The sequence below is a fragment of the Xiphophorus hellerii genome, chromosome 8 (assembly GCF_003331165.1).
Source record: "Xiphophorus hellerii strain 12219 chromosome 8, Xiphophorus_hellerii-4.1, whole genome shotgun sequence".
Classification (NCBI taxonomy): domain Eukaryota; kingdom Metazoa; phylum Chordata; class Actinopteri; order Cyprinodontiformes; family Poeciliidae; genus Xiphophorus; species Xiphophorus hellerii.
The window spans coordinates 20,360,963-20,385,601 of NC_045679.1; the positions used below are offsets into that span (position 1 = coordinate 20,360,963).

Genomic DNA, 24,639 nt, shown 5'->3' on the forward strand with positions numbered 1-24,639 from the left:
GTGGTTGGCCTGGGCATACTCTCACTCCAGTTTGTGTTTTTGGTTAGTGCTAATGTCAGCAGGTTTGCCTGCTTTGTCCAAGATTAGAAAGCTGAATGATTCATTTACCTACACAAAACATTTAATCACAGCAAGAAACAAGTTACTGAAAAAGAATCTTTTTCTTTTTGAAAGTAACACTCCACAGCAGCTTAAAAATAAAGCTGAAACAACTTATAAGAAGATATATGATAAGACTGGGTACAGTTAAAAAAAATTTGTTGTATGTACACTATACCTCTTTTACTTGTAAAGCTCAATGTAGAACATAATAGGGACAGAAAAACATCTGCCTCTACTCAACTCAATTGGAATGCTGAATAATGTGAAAGTGTCTGCAGGATGGCTTCAGAACATAAAAAAGTTGGATCCTATGCTGTCTTTATTTTCACTCACCGAACTAAGTACCTTCATATTGTCATGTTACAACCACAGGCTTCATAATGCTGTGTTAAGTTTCTGTGTGAGAGACTTGCACAAATTGTTGCATAATGTGAAATGAGCAAAAATGATTAATGGTTTTCCAACATTTTACCAAAAAATACCTCAAACATGTAAGGTACTGTTTTATTCAGCTTCCTTTACACTGAATAAATTCAGTTCAACTTTCCTAGAGTCCCATAATTTAGAAGTGTTGCTAACTTTATTCTCAGTATATCTCCAGTAGTTTTGTGAAGGTCTAAGTTGTTTTTGTTGTTTTTTGGGTTTTTTTACAACAAACCACATAAGTGGAAAGGAACACACAAGACAGGTCAGAGATGAAATTGTTTAGGGGATTAAGACAGGATGAGGTTATACAGTCGTGCACTCCGCAAGTCATTCCTGTGAAGAAGAAAGGCAAAGAAAAGAACAAGAAGTTCTGTTTATAGTTTGTCACAAACCAGAGGACCCAGAAAACATGTGGCAGAAAGTGTTCAGGTCAGATTGACACAAAACACTGGAGACTAGAGTGAAGATTCAGCTTCCAGCTGAAGAGCGACAGAAAGCCAGAGCAACAATGAAATGGTTGAGGATCAAATCATTTTCATGTGTTAGAATATCCTGGACAAAGTTCAGACCTAAATTCCATTGAGAATCAAGACTTGGAAAATGTATATGTTAGTTCACACCAGTTCTCTCTCCAGTCTCTCGGTTCTTTTACCTGAGTAGAAATGACATAACTTTTAGTCTCTAGATGTGAAAAGCTGATAGAGGCTTATTGCAAATAACTTGTAGATTTAATAGCAACGAATGGCAAAATTGACTGAAAAAGTGGCTGAATATAAATGCATATTACACTTTGATGCTTTTTACAACAAAAAAAATATTAATAATACATATTTTCCTTCCACAACACAATTATCACCCTTTTGTGGTAATCTCTGACATAAAATCCCAATGAAGTATGTTAACATTTGTGGTCTTAATGTTACAACATGTGGAAAAGTTCTGGGATTGCATTATATCTGTGTGCTTAAAAACTACTTAAAATTATTAAATGAGAGTCCCAAGTATTACACATCCAACTCTGTATCCAATATTTGCATTTTAAAATATCTGGAACGAATGATTTCTCTGGCTATCTAAGGAACAAATCCAGAGTTAATGTGTACCATGTTGCAGAGCATTATTCCTACTTCTCAGCAGTTTGTGGTTGCTTCTGAGCTGGTTTAAATTCAACTGGTTGAATTCATGCTTTTGGTATTCATTTTGTCTGCCATTTTTGTTAGTCAGAAAAGAGTCTTGAGTCCACGGTACGTTAAAGTTACTGGATGTAGCTCGTTTCTTTTTGTTAATTATTTGACTGGAAGTGGAAGGGGGAATATTTTCCCTACTCATCAGCTAATCAGCCAATGTAAACGGAACCAGCAGGAAGCAGGAACCCCAGACAGGAATGTTAATGAGCAGTGGCCATCCAGCTCTATGTATAATAGGCTTATAGCACTTCAGCTATTGTTATTGCCTCTGGGCCAGACTCCCACTGCGCCTGGTCATCAATCAGTCAAACAACAAGGCCTCCTTCAGTGTGATGTCCTGAGAAACTTGCCATGAAAAAAAAAACTACTTGTATAACAACCAACAACCAGGAGATTGATAGAGATTTTTAATGTATTCACTGCTAATTAGTGAGCATCGCTATGTCGGTAATGCTGCATTTTCCAGAGTAAAGCTATGAAATTTGACTGGATGCAGGTGCAAAGCAGATGAAGTGTATTGGAACACTGCCCTGACTTATATTTGTTTTTATTGGTCACTGGACTAGCAGGAGTTTGCAGCAGTTTGGATTAATTATGTTTGAAGGTTTCACTCATGCAAGATAAACAGTTGATCTGTGTTGATCGTTTGTGTATTTAAGTTTAAACTCTATTACCCTGAATCCATTGGTAAAATCAATGTTAGGATAAGGTCATTGAGTTTCACTACTAGAAAGGCCAGCCACCTTTTAGTATATCAAGACTCTGCATACATATATTTTTACATATGTATGTTTATGTATTTTTATTTTTATTTTTTTGCAGCAGTGCAGTTTACAGATATTGCGACCCTTCACATGAGGACATGCTGGTGGTTTTGTCTGGTGGTGCTACAGTGACCTCTATTGGTGAAGTGACACATGTCTTGTTTTCTCAGGGAGCAATGGGGCCTGATGGTCCAACAGGAGAGATGGGGTCAGAGGGCAAGAAGGTAAGAGTGATGGCATGTACTCAATAAAAATTATACAGTTGAACTGTATGAACATAACAATTACATATTTTTTTCAAAGACAAACACTTAAAAAAGAATTGGTGGCGAACTGCACTTGTCTTCCGTTTTATCTGAGGAACAGTACTTATACAATCAACTTGACACTGATTATCTTATCTTTTCTCTTCACTGAAGGGTTCTGATGGTCCTCCAGGAAAAATAGGTTTCCCAGGATCACAGGTGAAGCTCCTAAACACCATTCTACTTTTACTTTCTATGTCAGATGTGTTTTTGGGCTTTTTTTTTTTTTTGCCTACTATGTTCTCAAAGAACCTCTGCTTTGAACCAGCAAGGTTGAGATCTAGACTAAAATATGAAAAAGAATCACTTTTTATTTTCTCATAGTTTTTTTTTTTTTTTTTTTGTAGAGTTTATTACTAGACTTACATATGTGACCATAGAACATTACGCCATTTTTATTGTATGCTCATTTATCGGATTTGGCCATCCATAAAATTCCATTCAAAAGTATTCAACCCTTTGAAAATGTTTTGTTGTTTTAATACTAAGTGGAAGTAAATATAATGTTATCTATTATTTTTTTAGTAACACTTCTAATATCTGTCAGACACAAGTCAAATTAATCATTTTAATTCCCTCATTTCATTAATATGTTTAGTCAAGATAAAAGAAAATATTTTTACAAAAGGTTTGATTTTAACCAACTCTAGTTTTCCACTATTGACTTTTGTTAATCCTGTCTTTCAATCTTTTATGTCCTCACAGGGAAAGATCGGAGAGCCGGGAGACACTGGACCAAAAGGTTTTCCAGTAAGATCAATGTTTTGTTTTTTGTTGTTGTTGTTGCTGTTTTTTGTTTTTTTTTCTGTGACATAGATCACTGAAAATCAACAAGTTGTTCAATAAATTGATAAGTTAACACATAAGTTAGAGATGCAAGGCTGAAATGGTTCACACATACTGTATGTAGAGGAGGAGTGGTGGATTTATTGGACAGAGCTTCATGGAGGTAGTGAAGGAGAATTGGCAGAGGGTTGGTGTAGCTGAGACGGATGCCATGAATATGGTAATATCTGCTTTGAAAGCCAAAAGAAGAAGAAACTTTCTAAAATCTGGTTCATAATGCTTTTGTATACCTGCTAAAAAAAAGAAGAAAAAAAAGGACTTTGTGTAAACAACTTGTGTTTCTTGGCAAGTATTGTGTTAATTTTAGATGATGTACTGCCGTCTTCCTAAACTCACAGATTGTTTTGTTGTCAGGGAATCCAAGGGCCTTCTGGACCCCCAGGGGACAAGGGAATAGCCGGCGACCCGGTAAGTTTAGACTTATAAACTCTTGACCCAGCCCTCAACCTCTTTGTGGTATTATCAGTCCAGCTCATCAAACATGTCTTCATCTCTTTCAAGAAATAGAACTTTAGTTTAATTCTCCTGTCCCTCAATCTGAAGTAAATCAGAACTGGTGAAACACAGAAATTAACATTAAAACATTATATTACTCATTTATGTGTTTCTATGTGACATTCCCACTGAAACTGTCACAAAGTTGTCTCATTTTTCTTTTTTTGTTGTAGGTTTTAGCATAAATTCCAGGTAACAAGAGCTTTGAAAATATAGCTTTAGTAGACATTGCCTCCATATTTGTTCATTTTCCAAATTTCTGTGCTGATAACTTTTGTAATATTTTAATTATTGCTGCAGCCTTTGTTGCCATGTAAGGTCAGAACACTGCCTTTAAAGATTCAATCTCAGGCAAGCACTGCACATTTGATTTCGACCTGTGATTACCAATAATAGATTGCTGATATATAAAGATTTCCTGTTTGGGAAATAAATTTTGCCATACATTTCATTTCTTTTTTCTTTCTTTCTTCCTTCCTTCTTTCTGTTTCCTTTCTCTGAGCTTTTTTTTTCTGAAATATAATTGAATGAATATGTGGGAAGTTTGAGTGAATCTTCATTATTTGGATTTTTATACATCAGCTGGGGAGTTATGATTTCTATTTCCCCCTATAGTCAGCAATTTTTTATAATAGAAAATCAACCATCATAGACATGACAAGCTTACACTTAGAGATTGTATTTTATGATGAAACAACATTAAAAAGTTGCTTATTATGTTGGTTAGGTTATCAAATAGGTTTAAGCCATACATTTTCTGCTTGTTTTTTATTTATGTTGTTGTTTTTTGTACAAATAGTACTAGATCTGATTTCTTTAATGAAAAGATCATTCAAGCTACCATGTTATCTTCTGCAGGGACCACCCGGACCACCTGGGACTGTTGGATTGTTAGGAGAAATTGGTCCAAAGGTAAGCAAATATACAACACCTTGCAAAGCTATTCAACTTTTCACATTGCATCCATAAGTGTCAATGTGTTTTCTTGAGCTTCAATGTAGCAGACCAACACATAATTGAGCACACATGTGTTTCCGAATAAAATCTGAAATGCGTATACCATACCTATGTGTCAATAATTTGTAAAAGCACTTTTTTCCCTTAATTGCAGCTGCAAGATCAGTCAGATGGAAAATCTATTTTAAAGTCTTGCCTCAGCTTTAGCTAGGTGTATGTTCAGGAATGTTGTATGTCTGGAAGGTGCATCTCCACCAAAGTCTTTTGCATCTTCTAACAGGTTTCTTTCTAGCATGAGCCGTTGAGTTAGTTCCATTCTTGTTCTCATGATCTCTGACCATGTTCCCCATCATTGCTGAAGAAAAGCATTCCCACAACATGATGCTGCAATCATCGTGTTTCATTATGGGGTTGTTCAGGATGATGGGCACACCAACTTACGACAAATTGGAGGCAGGATTTTCCACAGCTTTCTTCCAACACTTGCTTTCTTATTGCCATTTCTCCATAGCGGCTAGATTTGTAGAATGATTAATATCTGTCTTGTCAAGAGATTCTTTCACCTGATCTGTGGAAATTTGCAGATAATTACCACGGGCCTCTTCTGTGTTTGATTTATTTTCCTCTTCCCCAGCCTGTCAGTTTAGGTGTTTTGGTAGGTTTTCAGGTATTTCATGCTCTTAACAATGTCAGATGATGAGTTGAACAGTGCTTCATGTCATGGGCAAAGCTTTGGATACTGTTTAATCACTTAACTCTGCTTTGAATTTGTCAAAAAACTGTCTCTGACTTTTAAGTTACACTTTTAAAAGTGGTATCAAAGCAAAAAGGGCTGAATACACCATAACTATCTGATTTGATCTGTAAATACAACAAAAATGGTAAATTATGAAAACTTTTTTCCCACAATGTTGTGTTGGTCTGTCACATACACTCTCAATCTATGCATTAATGTTTGTGAGAGGACAAAATTGGAAAATGTTTAAGAGGTCTACAAACTTATTCAAGGAGTTGCACAGATGCATGTATTTACATCCATTTTTATTACAAGTAAAATACAAATATGTGATTCTTAGCTTTTTCGCTGGATTAATAAAATTATATCAGCAATCTACCCTATTAGACTAATTCACTGCAGCTGACATGCATCCTTTTTCATTTTGACTACAGTTAAGATAGTAAATAATGGAACATTGATGTATTGTTTTCATGCAGTGAAACTATCTTAACATTTTAAATCAGGTTTATAATTTTACTATGGTCACTTTTCTAGGGTCCTGATGGCAAAGAGGGTGAACCAGGACTTCCAGGCGAACCTGGGGAGAAGGCAAGCAAACTAAACCATCGTAATTATGCCCAAATGTTTCATATAGGTTATTTTTATCAACACTAAAAATTTGCTGTTTCTGGGTCTCAGGGGGGGCTTGGACCATCAGGGAACATCGGAGAGCAAGGACTCATAGGACAGAGGGTGAGTTTGTCTGAACTGAGTTATGAAACCACTTGGTTTACTGAAAAGCTGGAGAGTTGGTTCACTTTGGAGTTTTGTATGTATTTATGTGTGCAGGGAGAGCCAGGCCTGGAGGGAGAAGCTGGTCCAGCTGGTCCTGATGGAGCAAAGGTAAACATAATTGCACACAATACTTAATGCTGCATAATTATGTTATTGAGAAAATACATTAAAGAATCAGCCAAAATTCAAATAGCCACTTGTATTTATGTGATCAGGGTGAAAAAGGCGACATGGGTCAGGAGGGTGACAAAGGTGAAAAAGGTGAAACTGGACTTAAGGGAAAGGAAGGTCCACCTGGTAGTCCTGGACTCACTGGCTTCCGGGTAAGTCATACGTCTGCTTGAAATTCATGCACAATTCACTACCTTCACCATAAAGCACCCATTTGAGCTTTATCAATTCATTTATTTACTGTTTTTACTTAAGGGTTCAGAAGGAAAGCCCGGTAAAATCGGTGAACGAGGCAAACCAGGCCTAAAGGTACAAGCATAAAATTACTTAAAAATCACTTGGTAACAACAAATATATATATATATATATATATATATATATATATATATATATATATATATATATAAAATAGGGACCAACAACATCTGCTTCAAAACCTTGGAGTTAATTATGCTTTATGCATGTCTAGGGGACTAAGGGTCAGCTGGGTCACCTTGGAGAAACTGGAACAGTGGGAGAGACTGGATCGCCAGGATTTGTAGGGCCGAAGGGTTCCAGAGGGACTATAGGACATGTGGTAAAGTAGAACAGTAATGATGAAGACACACTTAAAGCAGCCATTACTTAAACTGAATACACTTGAGATGTTATAATGGATGGTGTGATTAACTGCATATTTGCTTGCCGCAGGGAGCTCCGGGCCGAATGGGTCAACAAGGTGAAATTGGTCTTCTAGGCTATGAGGTTAGAGAAATTATTACCATAATATTCAAACATATTCATTAAACTTGAATTCTGTCATGTTATAACTACAAACCTCATTATATTCTATTGGCATTTTATGTGATGGACCAACACAAAGTGGAAGGAAATTGATTAATGGTTTTCACAATTTGTCACAAGCATAATTTTGAGATACCCCAAACTAAAATCTGCTGCAGCAACTGAAGGCTGTTTTATGAAGACCTAGCTAAAGATTAACCTAGAGATTAGCCAGGCCTCTCTATTGATTCTTCTCTAGCTAGAGGTTTGCTAGGTTAACCTAGCTAAAGATTATCTTAGGTTAAGAGATTGCATGGTTAACCTAGAGGTTATCCTCTACTTAGCTATGTTGGGTAGAGAAGAATCGGTTCTTCTTATAGAAAAGTTGCAAAGATAAGGTTATTGTGGGGAAGAGAACATAAAGAGTCCATTGCAAGTCATGAAGGCAACACAGCAAATATGTAAAGGAAGTTCTTCTAGTCACATGAAATGAAAATTGAACTCTTGCAAAACATAAAACGATACCCCTACTGTAGTGCCAAAGTCATGCTCTGGGGAGTAGTAGATCTGAGCTAGTGGAAGGATAGATGGCGCTGAATACAGGAAAACGATGAAAGAAAACCTTTCTGCAAAAATCTTTAGTCTGGGATGAAAGTTTACCTTCCAACAGGACAACAACCCTAAACAGACACATATAACTAAAAAGGAACTGTTTAGATCCAGACATATAAGTGTCTTATGATGGTCCCGTCAAATTCTCCTGCTGCAATTGCAATTGAGGTTGGTTCTATAAAGAGTTCAGATGTACATAAACTGCATGAAGATTGTGGATCGTTTGATAAGGGACTGTAGTATTTCATTACTTTTTGTTGTCACTTTCCCACAGGGCCATGTGGGACCACAGGGCCCCATGGGGAGTCCAGGACCAAAAGGTGAAAAGGTACACCTCATTCACTTTATGTACAATGTTGATCTCCAATTTTTCTGTGTAATAAGTACAAATTGCTCAGTTAATGACTTCAGCATTAACCGAACATGTCCTGATGTAGAAGTTAGAGTCTTGAAGGCATCCCAGTTTGATTTTACAACTTTTAAATTGTTTCTATTCAGGGTGAGCAGGGTGATGACGGGAAGCAGGAAGGTCCTCCTGGTCCTCCAGGTCTCATGGTAAGGCCTGTATGACTCTGATTCTTTATATTTCTATTGGCTGTTCTTCTACAAATTAAATTTAATCAGAAAATCTTTTGTTTATTTTTGTATTTTCTGTGTTATCAGGGACCTCCAGGTGATAGAGGAGAGAGGGGTGAATCAGGAGACCCAGGGTACAAAGTAAGAACGACAGATTATTTCAAAACAATTTATTTAGATGTTTTGATGAAGAGTTTTAATGTTATGTTCTTAAGGGTCAAATTGGTTTGGATGGAGAACGAGGCAGACCTGGAGCTCCTGGACAACCAGTGAGTGACCAAACTTGAATGTCACGCAGAGCAGAGTTTATGCAAAACAAACACCACATCTATTCATGCAGGTTTTCTTGGTATACTTTCATTTACGAAAAATACATATTTTTTGATTGCAGGGTCATCCCGGGCCTCGTGGATTCAAAGGACCTAAAGGGGCCAAAGGAGACCAAGTAAGGATGTAAAGAAATGTGATATCTGTAAAGAAAAATCTCTGCAGAAATTCAAAATCAAAAACTGATACTTGGTGGATGTGAATCAAAAAGCATAGCATTAAAATAAACATTGTTCAGTGGGGGTTTGGGGCAATAATTTGACAACAGATGTGAAGTCACCACATCACACAATGTAGTTTACATCGTACTACTAAACTACGTTGAACTGAAAGTTTCTAAATCTGTTTCAAGTTAAAGAAGGAAAAAAAGAGAAAGAAAAGACCATAAAACAGGCCTTTGACAAAACTAGAAACTTGAGGGCAGAAAGAGCAAGTAAAATGTTGATTCACTCATAAAAATAAAAACAATTTAGAAGTGAAAACTATTTAAGTATTTCACATTTTAAAAATGTTTTTTTTTTCTTCATTTAGGGTGAAAAAGGCAAAAAAGGACAACCTGGACAAAAAGGAGCTAGAGGAACTGAGGTATGTCATTGACTTCTTGTAGGACAAAGCTGTTCAAATTTTCTACAGCTTATGACTGTAGCCAGCTTGTTTAGGCTGGGATTTTCACTGATACAAGTTCTTCCAAACAAAGAAAGACATTTTTCCAAGAATTAAAAAAATTAAAGTTCAACATCAGAAATTCATCATTTCAAATTCAAAATTCATATTTTATTGATGACATCACTTGCTGTCATTTCAGGAACATTGACATCCAACAACTTTTACTCCAAGGCATATTATGGCACTATTATGGACTATGCTTAGCTAAATGCAACAAGCGACTCACAACCATTTTATTTGCACAGACTAAAATAAAGATAAATTCAAGTGCAAGAAATAATAAAACATTAAATCAAAAACGTTTTAGGAGTAATTTTTTAATAAGCTGAACGTATGAGACATTTTTTCATGTTTTGGATCTATTCTCTGATCCCTTTCCTACAAAAACAAACCCACTTTGTTAATTTCAGTGAAACATTATGTGTTTAGTTGAAGTAGGTAAAACCATTTTAAAAATTGCTAATTTTTGTGTTTTAAGGAAAACTTCTTTTAAATAATTTTTTGTGAGCCTGAAGTACTTCAAACTGGAAAAATCTGTGGAAAAATGTTTGGACACAAATATTGTATATGGGCAGCTAAAGCATTAAGCCAATGTGTGTCTCAAAGAACTTTTGGACATATGTTTTTTTTTTTTTGTACAAGAAGTATTGCCATCTTTTGAACTTTTTAACATTTATTTTACAAAAGTAAATCTCTATGTCGTCTTTTTTTTTTCAATTTATTTTAATATAATATTTTAACATATTTAACATATATTTAACATATTTTGCATAATTGCAGAGGCAAAATTACACATTTCTAAACATGTTTTAAAAATGAAAAACCTGAAAAGTGCAACATCCACTTGTCTTTACCTCCTTCATTTATTCTGACACCTGCAAATAAAATCCAATGTAACCAATGAACTTCAGAAGTCACCTTATTAGTCATGTTTACAAGGAATCCTTAAGAAAGAGAAGTAAAATAACAAAATGTAGGACTCAGGTATATAAACGTTTTGTAAGGCACTGCATCACTGTGAAGTATGTAGCTCAGTCAGGTTGTAACACCTTCATTCTCCTCAGGGTGGGGGTGGTCCTCCTGGTCCCAGAGGTGTGGTGGGTCCAGAGGGGCGTGAGGGAGTACCTGGGGAGGATGGAACCACGGGAAAAGATGGAAGCAAAGGCATGCCGGTGAGACTTCTTTACAACTTGTTTCATAAACGTTTCATTCACACAGCTATTGACTTTCTGGACTGATTATATGTAGTTATTGTATAAAATTATTGTAATATTCTACGCAAACAATTTGCCATATTTATTGTTGTTCCTGTCATATTTTCACTCTATTCTGTATATCTGCAACTCTTGAAACATACCCAACATCGTGCACTGGTTCAAGGTGATTGGATATTTTAAATGCTGGTGCTATGAACCGATCATTAACTTTCTCTATTTGTGAATAGGGAGAGCACGGTGATGATGGGGTGGTAGGCCTTCCTGGTAAATCTGGTGGACACGGCAAAACTGGCGTTCCTGGACTCCCCGGAGATCAGGGAGGCGTAGGACCAAAGGTGAAAGGAAAAAATAAATGGGAACAACTATAGCTCCTTGGTTGTCATTGCATTGACATATTATTGGTCATGTCTTCACCGATAATGTAACCGTTTATCCGTCCACTCAGGGGGAGCAAGGTCTTCGAGGCCAGAGTGGACCTTCAGGAAAAAGGGGTTTCAAAGGTGGAATGGGACAACAGGGGCCACAGGGAGACAGAGGACCTAAAGGACAGCCTGTGGGTGTTACTCAGACTTTGTCATTATGAATACTGTATAAATCAATCAATTCAGTTTATTTTAGATGCCACGTTTTTCTTCATTTTTGAACTTGATTACTTTTTTCAATAGGGTGATGCAGGAGAACAAGGTTTTCCAGGAGTTCTTGGAGTTTTTGGACCAAAGGTGAGGTCATTTCAAAATAGCAACTCATGGGCGTGCCGTGGTGGCGTAGTGCTTAGCGCGACCCATATTTGGAGGCCTTGAGTCCTCTACGCGGCCGTCGCGGGTTCGACTCCCGGACCCGACGACATTTGCCGCATGTCTTCCCCCCTCTCCTTCCCCGTTTCCTGTCAGCCTACTATCATATAAGGGACACTAGAGCCCACAAAAAGACCCCCTGGAGGGGTAAAAATAAATAATAAAAAAATAGCAACTCACAAATTGAATCAAACATTGTATTGTCAAAATGTATGAAGAATTTAGAGTTGTTAGAACACGACCAGTGTAGGGAATTTATATGTATATACAGAGTATATATATATATATAAAATGACGGATCTTCTTTATGGAAAATAAAATCTCACCAGAAACATATAGATTTTACTGTATGTCACAAATCGCATTCATACATGGATTGTTAATATGAAATCTTAAATTAATTTAATGTCCATCCATCCATCATTCATCCTTTTGTCCATCCCTCTATCTCACAATCCATTCACTTGTCTTACTATCCATCTATCCGTTGTTAATCCATCTCTCCATGAATCCAACTATATTTCCAGTCATCCACCCATGTTTAAGGTTAAAATGATGGTGCTAATATAGAACTATATGAATTTAAGCCTGGAAAAGTATGGATTTAAAAGAATCCAAAGTGTGGAAAAGTATGGATTTTTTTAGTTGTCATTACAATATTCTTTTTTTCTTTTAAAAAACAAAGCAATAAAGATTTATCCATTATACAAATTAAATGACACATTTTGTTTGAGAAAAATTTAAATTAAGTCCTGTGAATTTATAGATGTGTGCTTCTATTTTAGGGTCCTCCAGGAGACTTTGGACCAAAGGGCATACGGGGGCCGAGGGGGCCACAGGGTGCAATGGTACATGGCTAAATAATCTAGTGAGTTTTCCGATGCTTTGCAGTCCGTTCCATTTTATCCTCTTGTGTTGTTTTCATGCAGGGTGGAAGAGGAGTTGTCGGCCCTGTTGGAATTATTGGTCCCAGTGGAAGTGCAGTATGTAGTATACCTTAAATTTCTCTTAACTTGTCTCGTCTTTCATTTTCTCGCCTGTAGTATTGACTAGTCCGTGAATGTCTTCTAACAGGGTCCTAGAGGACAAAAAGGCAACCGTGGAGAGAATGTAAGTATTTCAGACGTGTTTCTGGTCTATTTTACATACTGTCAACATTATGCACCATATGAAAATATAACTATGGCTCATTCCCAGGCTGAATACATGTCTTTATTTTCTCAAAACAGGGATTTCAAGGTCCTAGGGTATGTCTTTATATTAACTTTCTTTCCTTCAAATATTAAAAAATAGGTATTTTAGTGTTCCCATATGTCATAGCAGTTTACAAGTTTCCTCTGGATGTTCGTTTTTATTTATTAGGGATCACCTGGACCTCGTGGACGTCCTGGACCTCCAGTAGGTTTCAACTTTAATAAATAATACCAAATTTCATTTCTGCTACTGAAAACTCATTGTCTAAGTAACCTCTTTTCCTCTCTGTAGGGCCCTCCTGGAATCCCTCTTTCATTTGTAAGTACCTTAATGCTATTTCTTCAGGTTTACAACTCGTAAAAAGGGATTTACTAAAACATAATTTCCAAAAGATGGCACTGAAACTGATTAAATGAATTAATGTGAGACTTCTGCTCTGCAGAAAGAAGATGGCCTTGTGATTGTTGATTCACCCAATCCTGTCAGGACTGAGGTTGGTCAGATTTGATATTTCTGCTATTTTGTGCACCGATTAGATTTTAGTAGTTGATTTCCAATCTTAAGGTTTTATAACGCTTTGACGTGTTGATTCCAATTTTAACAATTTGCAATTTTGCTTTAAAAACATCAACATGGATACAAGAACAATATTTAAAACCTTTTTGATTGCCTTAACGCTATTACAGTAGCTTTTCGACTTTTGTCCCTAGTTGGACTTTTAAGACCATATTTAACAGGCCACCTAGCTGAAACTACATTACAATAAAATACATTGTCAAGGCAGTAAATGTAAAGCAAACGTATTTAAATTATCTTTAGCATATTATGTTAGCTATCAGCACGGCTAGCAGCGAGTGCATATTTAAGAAAATGTAAATCTTTGATTCTTTTCATCTGTCCTCCAGCATAGACCAGCAATGGACCTGCCGATGCTCGACCAGGGAGCGGAGATCTTCAAGACCCTCCACTACCTCAGTAATTTGATCCAGAGCCTGAAGAACCCATTGGGCACTCGGGACAATCCCGCTCGTATCTGCAGGGACCTTCACAGTTGTGAACAGAAGTTAAATGACGGTGAGACGGGATACTTGTTATGCTAGATAGAGTGAGTGTTTAATCGCTTGGATAGTTTTGAAACCAAATTTGTGTTTTTTTCTCAGGCACTTATTGGATAGATCCCAATCTTGGTTGCTCATCTGATACAATAGAAGTCTCCTGCAGCTTTACTGGTGGTGGACAAACTTGCCTTAAACCAATAACAGTTTCCAAGGTATACAAGATGCAACTGAAGGTTTAATGAATATTTACACAAATGGGCAGTGTTGCATTGATCTCTTTTCTTCTACAGCCGTCAGTCGAGGTTGGTCGTGTCCAAATGAACTTCCTGCACCTCCTGAGCTCAGAGGCTATTCAGCACATCACCATCCACTGTCTGAACATCTCAGTTTGGAGGTCAGCTGAGGATCAGCTCCCTGACCATCGGTCTGTGAAATTCAAGGCCTGGACCGGAGAAGTGTTTGAAGTGGGAGGGGAGCTCGAGCCAGATGTTTTGGAGGACTCCTGCTGGGTAGGATTTAAGATGTTGTAATCTGGTGTAAAGTGCTTCAGACCTCATGCTCTCACACTATCTTCAAATCTGCTGACTAAAATGTATTTATTTATTGTTGTTATTGTGTTTTTAGATAAAAGATGGGCGCTGGCACCAGACCCAGTTTGTGTTCCATTCCCTGGATCCCACCCTGCTCCCTGTGATCGACATCTACAACCTCCCAAAAACAAATTCTGCGTCACATTACCACCTGGAGATCGGTCCGGTTTGCTTTCTTTGAGGGCCACAGCGTCGGTCTTCTGAGCACAAAGGGATGGACAACCTCCCCCTGCAAATCATCTTCATGCAGGCACGGAGACCAGAAAGGTCATGTAATCGTGGCCAAACATTGTCCAAGTGAGGAAAAACTCACTGCCTTCCCCCCTGCCCAAAACAGACACTGCTTCACAACCAAACTCCTAGTGGACTGCAAGCAGAGAAAAAAGGAGGAAGCAGAGAGAGCAAGGCGGCAGGGTTACAGGAGCAGGGGAGTTCTTGCACTACTGGCTTCTCAGACCAACAAATGCTTCCTCAAGCTCCTTCGGGAGGATCTCCATGTTAAAGGATAAAATACCACGCAATGTCTCCAGGACATTTTAAGTGAAAGGAGGCCAAGTTCAGCAGTGAATATTTGAAGTAACTTATTTCCACAACTGTATACAGTCTGTATACTTTGTGTAATATTCAGATTTTGTCATAGCACCTATAGTAATTGGGATTTTGTAAATATAGATACATATATATATATAAATATATATATATGCTCTATTATTGACTTTATACATGTATATCTTTTGTAAATTAATAATCTTTAAGTGCAATAGATAAAAGTAAAAAATATATATTTTGGAACATAGAGCTTAAAACCAGATGCTAAAGTACACTGTGCAAAAAGGCACATAAGCTTTCTCTCCACAATGTCTGACATCAGATTAGACTACGCTTCTCTTGTTTTAGCTGTGTTATTTGGATTTGCTAAATGCCAGAATAGTAAGACATTTTTTAGAGATTTTTTAAAATGCTGTTCAAATTCAGAGGCTTGCATGCACTATAGGATTACTGTGGCTTTAAGTAGATGAGTAAAGTCCAAATTATTATGTCGTTTTTGCAAGCTTCTGGTAGGTCAATTCACAATGTTTCAGTTGAATGAGGAACATTACTGTTGCTTTACTGTAAATCAAGTAAAGGCAAGTGAAGGCACTGCTTCCTTGTAACGAAAAAGAACTCTGTTAAGATAGAGAAACACAGGAAATTGTGTTTCACAAGTCTGATTTATCCTTGGGTAACAATTCCCAGATTCCTGAATCTGTCACATTCATCTCTTCAAACTATTACATACAAATACAAACACCATGAGGATATTCAGCCATACTGTTAGATAAAGAGGCAGGTTATGGATCCATGAGATGAACAAGTTTTGGTGCTAATGTGTGTATCACCCCCAAAACAGAAGTGTAAGGCTGGAAAGAGGGATTCATTATCCACTGTGAAATGAGTCCTGTGCCGATATGTGCTGAAAGGCCACTCTCCAAGGAAGAAGTCATCATGGCAAAAGCAACATAAAAAGTTGGATTACAGTTTGCAAATACACTCAAGGACGACTTTTGGTGAAAAAGAAGGATATTTGCAAGACTGAGAACACCACTCCACACATGAAGCATTGGGTTGGCACCATACTAATAATGTGTGGGTGTTTTGTTGCATGAGGGTGTTCTGCACTTCACAAAATAGATGCCATGATGAGGACAGAAACATTATGTTGAAATATTGTTAAATATTGAAGCATCTCAAAACATTATCCAGGACGTTAAAGCTTGTCTGCAGTGTTCTAAATGGACAATGATTGGCAGAGCCCCAATCTCAGTCCCATAGAAATCTTGGGAATTAATATTTACCACAGTCATGGAGTTTAAATGACAAATCTATCAGACACAAAGAAAGTACATATAAAAAGTACAGCATTGTTTTTATTCTCTTTCTGATGATTCTGATATTTAGCATATATTAATAATTTTGGTAACTACCCTAAAACAGGAAATATTCAGCGTGATTTTATGACAGACAATGAAGAGGAAAATTGTTGTGTCTTTTAATACAATGTATGCAAGTGTCTGGTTTAAGCTGTTTATGGAAGGATTTTATCTTATAATTTTTTTTATGTCGAACGGGGTGCCATTTTACTTGCCTTTGGTGCTCATCTCTTCATGGTATTTCATAGGTGAATTTATCCAAAAGCAGAATTCATATATTTATGTACTCTGAACAGAAGATTTACATTTTCTTCTTGCTGTGAGAAGGACAGTGGTCACAAACCAAAGCCAAAAACAAACGGATGCCACTGATGACTGGAAGGGCTTTAGATGTCAGACTGAGGAAGAGGAAGACAAGCTTAACTTCTCAGTAGTGTTTTAATAAATCTTCTCTAACTGTGGATTACAGCTTCAGGTTCTTGCTTCCTCATTAATTAATAAAAACAGAATACATAGTCAACACCAGTTGAGCAATTAAAATCAAAAAGACTACAGGTAGAAGCTGTCCATAAAGGAGATCTGAGCCACAGAAGAATGGAGAGCGGGTACAGGAATCAAAACGGAAACCTCCATCTTTTATCCCGGTGCTAAGAACATTTCCAAAGGTGCTAGTGATAGTGCTGTTATACACCACTTTGCTAAATTATTCAAATGCATATAGTGCATGCAGGCTTTGCTTAGTAAAAAAGTTTATATACAACTTACCCATTCCATTACACTGCGCTACATCCTGAACCCATTTATCATGACATAATTGCCAAATTATTTTTCATTTCCACTCTGCTTTTAAATAAAAGCTCAATTTAAGCATTTTTATACATTTGTCAAATATTTCTGTGTTTATATCCAGTATAAATCCCAGGGTTTAAACCATTTCCAAAAATATGTACAAAGCCCCGCTGAGCTGTATGTAATATTTTTAGCAACTAGAAGATAGTTTTTAGAGGGAAAAAAATAATTATTGTAGCTGGAATCAAGTGTGTATAATTCTGTAAACCTTGCTGTATACAGTGGATCCCCTCTTGCTAATTTAATGTTATTTAATGCTGTTAATGTGGTTGCAGATTGCGCAAATTTCTGTTAGTTAAAGCAAAACTACTCTTATTGACAATGTTATATAGCCGTGCTCCCAACTGGTCTTGGAGTTTATGGGGTTTTTATGTGTAAATTTGAGGCTCCAGAGAACAAATTTATTGCAATATTATTTCTTTTATTTTTCTAAATTTTTTATTGTTTTTATTTCTTTCATGATAATCAACCATGTACTGTATGAGAACTGTGCTCTTCTATAACTTGTGTTTTAAGGAATTATGCAAATATGTGAAAATGGTTTCTACTTTTTTTTGTAAATCTTTCCTGAAAATGAGCTAAGAATACCTCATAATTTTACATGAGCAAATATTTTCTATTGCATTCATAATTAAAACCTGTTTGAAAATATAAGACACATGCAGCAAACCATCAAACTTTCAATGAGATCATTTCTGGTGCATTCATCTCTTATTTGTCCGCTCTTTAGTCATTGTTCAGTGTCTGTTAAATAAATACTTTAAAATTGTCTGTGGATTTTTACTGTTTACCTCACTAAAGTATTCAGTTTGCTAAAACACATTTAACTTTAATAATGTCATCTTACGTGTTAATACCTATACGGTATGTGTTCTATTTAGACATACATACATACATACATACATACATACATACTGTACATATGTGTGTCAGTGATTCTTGAGAAGAGGGACAAAACAAGTTCTATGGATAAAGCACAAAATTTGAATAAAAGATACACAAAATATAATTTTTTCAAATATCTGACTAAACTAACCTGGGCCATGTGAGCACAACAATGTATGTTTTCCTGGTGTTTGCTGAATATTTTTTATTTTAAGCATTGTATTAGGTGTAGGGTATCTTTAAAATCCCTTGTCCTGAAGCAGAACTCAATACATTATAATAGTTTAAAACAATTAAAGGAATAGTAAGATAATATATTATGACAATTAAGTATAAGTATTCAAATAAATAATTAGAAAAGTTTCAATAAATTGAATTAAAAATCATTTTATATATATTTTCCAACTCAATTGAAATTTGTCCCAAGTTTTTGTCAACACCGTCAGACATAAAAAGAATGTTAAAAAAAATCAGGCATTATTGGGGGGCACCAGAACTTCTGAGGACCCCATGACCTCTTCCTTTCTCTTCCTTTGCTAAGAGGGCTAAGCAGCTCTAGTTAGCTTATGTTATTCTTTAGTTTTTTCTTCCGTTTTATTCCTAAGTTACTCGTCACAAGCATGATGTGTCACCACCATAGCTGACAATTTACAAAATCTTATGAAATTTTGCGAAATAAATGCTTAATTTTAGTAAACTGTAAAGATGTCATGGACCTGATGAGCTACAATATGGCCTTCAGAGTAACATCATATAAATTGAGGTAGTTTGGCATTTCGTCAACTCTGTCAGAGTTTTTAGCTGACAGTGTGAGTCTTTCAGTGATAATGTTGACAAATCTCACTTAAATGTGCAGTTAACTCATTTTTATGTATTTTACATGAATGGCATGACTTCACATGTATCAAGTTTTTCGTTTTACTCACTATTTTGTCACCACCTTCAGTTCTGTGTCAACTCCGTCAGATGGACTTTATGTTGTTTTTTTTGTTTTAAATAATATTTATTTTCTTTCTTGAGAAGCATTTGTCTTTAAAACTGGGTAAAAATATCACTAATAGGGTCATTAAAAAATTATTTTAAATTTTATTTTGCCAGATGGTGATGACAAAGTTCTGGGTCAGATCCATTAAAAACGTAATTTTCAAAAAATGTTGCAACTGGGAGCCTGCAGCTTAGCATCTTTACATTTCCAAAACATTATTTGTCATATTTGTATACATAAGCTTGAGGAATAATAAAAAAAAAAAATGGGAAAATTTAAACCCATTTTGTCCCACTTCTCAAGAATCACTGATGTATGTATGTACATACATGTATGTATATATACATACATGTTCGCTAAGTCTTTTAGTGGTACGCAGAACCCGACCGTAACAGCTTACTTTCACCACTTGGTTGAAGTTAACTTTTACACCACATGGTGTCGCTAATGATATTTGGATATTTTTCATTTGAAGCTGAACCAGTTGAAAGACTGTGTGTTTAGCCTTGCCTCTACACTACTGTCCTTACAAAACTGTTTTTGAATGTCATAAAGAGTCCAGATTACACATTGCTGTAAACTCTTTTCACTAAATAGCATAATTACCATTTGCCTAGAGTAAGTGTTAATTATGCTGTAACACACCCTACTCACCACAAGTTATCTTGAAGGAACAGTTCAATGTCAACACGTACACAGCTTAGCATGGTGCTGTTTAGAGTTTTTTTTTTTTTTTTACTTAAGGGAAGGGGAACACAGATACAAGCCCGTGCTCTGTTATACCACTGTTAGCCCTGCCATGCCAACTTTACAAACAGCACTCATTTCTGCTGTTTGGCTACATTTTATGTGCCGGATAATTTCAAGACAAGTAGGACTCATAAGCCTTATTCTTGTTTTTAAGTAATGTTTTCATTTTATCAGAGATAGTGACGTGCCCATGTGGGTGGACTTCGCCTGGAACAAATTATTTAAAAATGACAGCAGTGATATTTTTGAGTCTTACGGTCCTCCCTTGAGTGCTTGCTTTGACCAATCGCTTTTTGCCTGTATAAACCCTTCTCAATGCTCCCTTCTCAGCTGTTTGAAATTTTCAGTTTTCTTTGTTGCATAAAATAATTACCCACATACGTATGTCTAGATGCAAATATGTTGTGGAGAATCGAACATTTATAGCGTCCCTTGTGTTGTTGCAAATGTAAGTCACTCTGCTTGCCTTCTGAAATTGTCCAAACAAGACTTCTTTCAGGTAGTTTTAAAAATTCCTACAACACTCAAACGCATCATCAGTTTTCAACGTGCACAATGGTGACGTTTACCATATCGTAATGGCGGTAGCCTGAACTATTTTGAATTCTTATCTGCTTTTCGAGGTTTACGGCGTGTCTGGGCGGTAAAATGCCCTGTTTTGTTGGTAAAAACAATTTATAAGTTTCCGGCTATAATGGATTCTGTTGTTGGCGACGACGTGACCCTCCCTGTTGATGTCAACGGAAGGTAAAAACTAAAACAAGGAAAGCTAGCGGGCTGCTGCTAGCTAGCATGTCAGACCGTTGTATGTTGAAGCTAAGTCATATTATAAACATGTCACCTAACGCTCTTTTTGCTTCCACTTAGTCAATACTTATTATACCATATTGACTTTCATGTTGCGAGTTATTAAATTATATTGTTTTTTGTATATTAATATATGTAAATTGCCTTTTTAGGCGTTAGTATTGCATCTTAGTGGTATTGTTTTATTTTAAGTCTTACGTGAACTTTTCACGTCATAATGGAGAAGCTTTTTAGGATATGTTAACGTCGAAAACCGTTTAAGGCCAACTAAAACATTGTTTGTTAGTAACTTATGCTATTAAGTAGTTAGGGTTGCGTTGGGAATGAATAGTCCCATCACTTGATATTTTGACAGTAAATAATCAATCTGTATTTTTACCTAGCTTGTGTTATAAAATTGTTATTTCCAATAGATCAATTAAGCAAATCGTATAAGGACTAGACAATGATGCCTGTAGATGTAAACAGTGTTTTTTTTAAAAAAGAGATGTCATATCAATCTGATTGGATGATATGCTGTGATGATGCTGTGATATGACTGTGATGGTAGGGCGGCATTTGAGCTGTCATTCTGGGAGTATTATAGCGGAAATTATGAGCCAATGTGCTCCGACTGTAGCAGCGTCGTCTCCCTCTTTGCTTTGTGCAAGAGGGGTAATTATTATGCTGAATTTATTTTCAGTTTGGGTTTTTTCCCCCCCCACTCGTGCTTTCCCTAACCGAAGATTGTGATTGCGGTAGGTAAACATACATTTTTACAGCGCTTGTTGAGTTAGCTAGTTCATAGCCTTCCTGTTCCGCTGTGAAACTAGTTATATATGTGCTGTTTTGTTTACACTTGTGTCGATGGTTGCTTTACCTTAAACTGACACAGTCCAGCTGTGCTGTGGAAAAGCGGTCATGCAGGTGGTAAGCTTGCCTCCGTAATTTAAGATGTTAGCTGATATGTGTGGTGTGAGTTACTTATTGGCTAATTCTGAAACCTGATTCATGTTGCTGTTTCAGTTTTGTTGAAAATATGAACTTTGTTCTGATGGCTCGTGTAATGGGTGGAGTTTTTTTTTTTTTTTTAATAACATTGTTCAAAATTATGTGTGCTTAGTTGCTTTTATGTTTGACATCTGCAGCTGAACAAAGTGAGAAAAAGAGGAAGTCATTGTTTACAGAATCTTGCATTGTTTCCATTGGAGGGGTTACTGACAAAACACGGAGCAATCACTGTGTCCTCTTTTATGTTTTAGTTTCAATAAAGGCCGTTTTTGTTATGTTGAATATGTTTAACAGTAATTTCTCTGCTACCGCTGCTGTCACTGTACTGTGTTGACTCTTCGTTTACACAGGAAGAGGCTGCTTGGCATGTGAAACCTCAGTGATGCAATGATTGTCCTCACAGAGTTAATGGCGTTCAGTGTTTTTTTAGGAATATTGCATTACACTGGGCAGTATTATGATTGTTATCACATTCTCACGTTACATCAATTATTTTATTTTATTGAGCTTTTATTTAACCAGATAACACAGTTGTAGAGAGAGATCAAGACTTCTTTCACAAGAGTGGCCGAGAAAGGCAGCTGCATACATCATATTGGACAAAACAGATAGACAACAAAAACAAACATAGCAAATATATAAATTATAGTCAGTGTAATGTTTTGTTCCCCATAATTTTATAGTTTTATACAGATAAAAATGTGATGTGCACGTGTATTCATCCCCAATTGGTCAGTATGAAGCAGTGCTAACCAGTTTCCCTGTTGCTGGTTATCCCAGTGTATGATGCTGATACCACCATGGTGCATTCAGGGCAGAGTGTAGTGTTAGTTATCTGTAAAGCCCCTTTTTATGTGCTGGCTCCCTAAATGGATTTCAGAGCAAATGGGAATGAAATGCTTATCCATATAGCACTTTTCAGTTTTTTATTTGTAAAACATTTAGAAAATTATGTTTAATTTTCCCTCCACTTTGCAATTATGCAATACTTAGTGTTGTTCTATTTCACAAAATCCCAATAAAATTAATTGACGTTTGTGGCGATTAGGTGACAAAATGTGGAAAAGGTCAAGAATACTTTGGCAAGGCACTGTAAACATCTGACTGTGTAATTATGAAAATAGAGTCTTTCTTCGATTACATTTTGCCGTAAGTTTTAAATCAATAATTATTTGTCTTGCTGGTACGTCTTTCATTTAGAAACTGAAGTATGTGTAATGTAAAGCAGTGGGAGGAAGTTTTTCAGGGCTTTGTATTATTAGATATGAAGGTCAAAGCACAGGGTGTGGAACATACAATTGGAACCACCTAGGTCTTTTGTTTTTATATAAAGCTCCTTCTCCTGCCTTAGAAAATATTTTTTTACAAATCAGCTATGATACATGTGGAAGTGATGGACACAGGCATACTTGTTTGTTGCTGTCCAGATGTGTGTTGCTTTGTGCTTTGTTCTGATTTAGAAACACCACTGTCTCTTCACTGTGTGATGCTCTGCTGATTCCGGGCCACAGTACTCCGCTTGTGTAGCAAATGAAAGCTCCTTCCAACCTCTATTTTGTTTTTGTCTCCTCCCTGTGTGAACACAAGAGCTTGGCTGCCTCTGGCACATGATGTCACTTACACACAATTCTTGTTTTTATGTCTTTGAAGGGACCTTTCATTAAAGACATGCCTTTTCTTGCACCTTAACCAACACACTGTTTGCATAAACCTAAACAGAGTTTGGGTACTTAAAAAAAATCAAAGTAAACCGTTTGGGTTAAACATTTTAGTCCTAGCAGTCAAAGTCCAGCTCTTGGACCATGCATAAAGAAAAACAGCAGCACACATGCAGAGAAAAGACTCAATGCCAGAGTGAATGGAAATGAAGCGGATTCATTCTGAAGCTATTTATGGAGCATCCTTAGGGCTCAGTGGAACTAGCCAGTATGAGCAATACATAAACAACATGCGTCCCTGTTTCTCACATGATGTACAGTAGCCTATATCAAGAGCAGAGCTTAATTTGATATTTTTTTATGCGTCTTTCTTTCTTATATCAACAGAATTTCAGGGAGAGATAAGAGTAAAACTGCTAAATTATACTTGCGTCACAACAGAACGCTGCACGATTAACAAATGAATGTTTGTTTCCAGCTGCCAGCTCCCAGACTCCATAAATGCAGGAGAGTTTTCTTCAGACAACATGACAGGTACGGCAAAGCTTCCTTTGTTTCTTTTTTTGCCCAGGTGTGTGATTCTCATGTGTACTCATTAATTCTGCTGCAAAATTGGCATGCCCTCCCACAATTTTATCTCCCAAAGCCTTAACGAGGAGCGAACAAGTTAATGTTGATCAGCAAACACCTTTCAAATTATATACTCACCTCTTTGTTTGCTGTATGCCAGTAGTTAGCAGACTATTACATGCAAATAAATTAAAAACTATAGGTCATCAATATATGGAGCTGTTTTTGTCAAGTTATTTTCACTTTATATTTATATTCACTTTATTTAAATAGACACAGAAAAATCTGGTATTTTATATTAATTTTGTTTTTTGATCGATGTGTTTTTTTTTAGAAGAGACAGAAACGGGGTCGGCTTTCACACGTATAAAGATTTTGGCACACTTGCGTCAACTCATCATTTTAATTTTAAGCCTTTATCTCAAATAAACCTCTAATTAGAAATCTTTATTTGTATTTGTTAGCCTAAGTGATTATGTGGGATCATCGTAAATAAACTGAAATTGTAGTTTCTGTTACTTTAAGCAAACCCTTCCACAGTTTGCACTCAATAGATATACTTTCACAGATTGCTAGTGAATTGTTTGCTTTCCTAAAAGAATACATTTTAGCTATTCTTTTATTCTCTTGTTGCAGATTTGGTTCAGTTTATTAGGAACAGATGTGGTGATGG

General features: G+C 36.4%; 2 protein-coding genes across 11 annotated transcripts in view; both read left to right on the plus strand.

Annotated features, from left to right (window-relative positions):
- col27a1a (collagen, type XXVII, alpha 1a) overlaps positions 1-18,090 on the plus strand; it is an 80,324-nt gene extending 62,234 nt beyond the window's left edge. The window contains exons 29-61 of the mRNA XM_032570861.1: positions 2,650-2,703; positions 2,899-2,943; positions 3,490-3,534; positions 3,985-4,038; positions 4,984-5,037; positions 6,356-6,409; positions 6,500-6,553; positions 6,650-6,703; positions 6,811-6,918; positions 7,022-7,075; positions 7,236-7,343; positions 7,457-7,510; positions 8,415-8,468; positions 8,639-8,695; positions 8,804-8,857; positions 8,932-8,985; positions 9,108-9,161; positions 9,575-9,628; positions 10,774-10,881; positions 11,154-11,261; positions 11,372-11,479; positions 11,592-11,645; positions 12,506-12,568; positions 12,650-12,703; positions 12,795-12,830; positions 12,950-12,967; positions 13,083-13,118; positions 13,206-13,232; positions 13,357-13,407; positions 13,820-13,988; positions 14,075-14,184; positions 14,263-14,481; positions 14,597-18,090. Coding sequence (XP_032426752.1) covers positions 2,650-2,703; positions 2,899-2,943; positions 3,490-3,534; positions 3,985-4,038; positions 4,984-5,037; positions 6,356-6,409; positions 6,500-6,553; positions 6,650-6,703; positions 6,811-6,918; positions 7,022-7,075; positions 7,236-7,343; positions 7,457-7,510; positions 8,415-8,468; positions 8,639-8,695; positions 8,804-8,857; positions 8,932-8,985; positions 9,108-9,161; positions 9,575-9,628; positions 10,774-10,881; positions 11,154-11,261; positions 11,372-11,479; positions 11,592-11,645; positions 12,506-12,568; positions 12,650-12,703; positions 12,795-12,830; positions 12,950-12,967; positions 13,083-13,118; positions 13,206-13,232; positions 13,357-13,407; positions 13,820-13,988; positions 14,075-14,184; positions 14,263-14,481; positions 14,597-14,743 — 2,373 coding nt within the window. The 3' untranslated portion in view covers positions 14,744-18,090. The remainder of the gene's footprint in view (positions 1-2,649; positions 2,704-2,898; positions 2,944-3,489; positions 3,535-3,984; positions 4,039-4,983; positions 5,038-6,355; positions 6,410-6,499; positions 6,554-6,649; positions 6,704-6,810; positions 6,919-7,021; positions 7,076-7,235; positions 7,344-7,456; positions 7,511-8,414; positions 8,469-8,638; positions 8,696-8,803; positions 8,858-8,931; positions 8,986-9,107; positions 9,162-9,574; positions 9,629-10,773; positions 10,882-11,153; positions 11,262-11,371; positions 11,480-11,591; positions 11,646-12,505; positions 12,569-12,649; positions 12,704-12,794; positions 12,831-12,949; positions 12,968-13,082; positions 13,119-13,205; positions 13,233-13,356; positions 13,408-13,819; positions 13,989-14,074; positions 14,185-14,262; positions 14,482-14,596) is intronic.
- Positions 1-24,639, plus strand: part of LOC116725013 (neurogenic locus notch homolog protein 1-like) — a 247,010-nt gene that overhangs the window by 189,606 nt on the left and 32,765 nt on the right. The gene's annotated exons all lie outside the window — the stretch shown is intronic.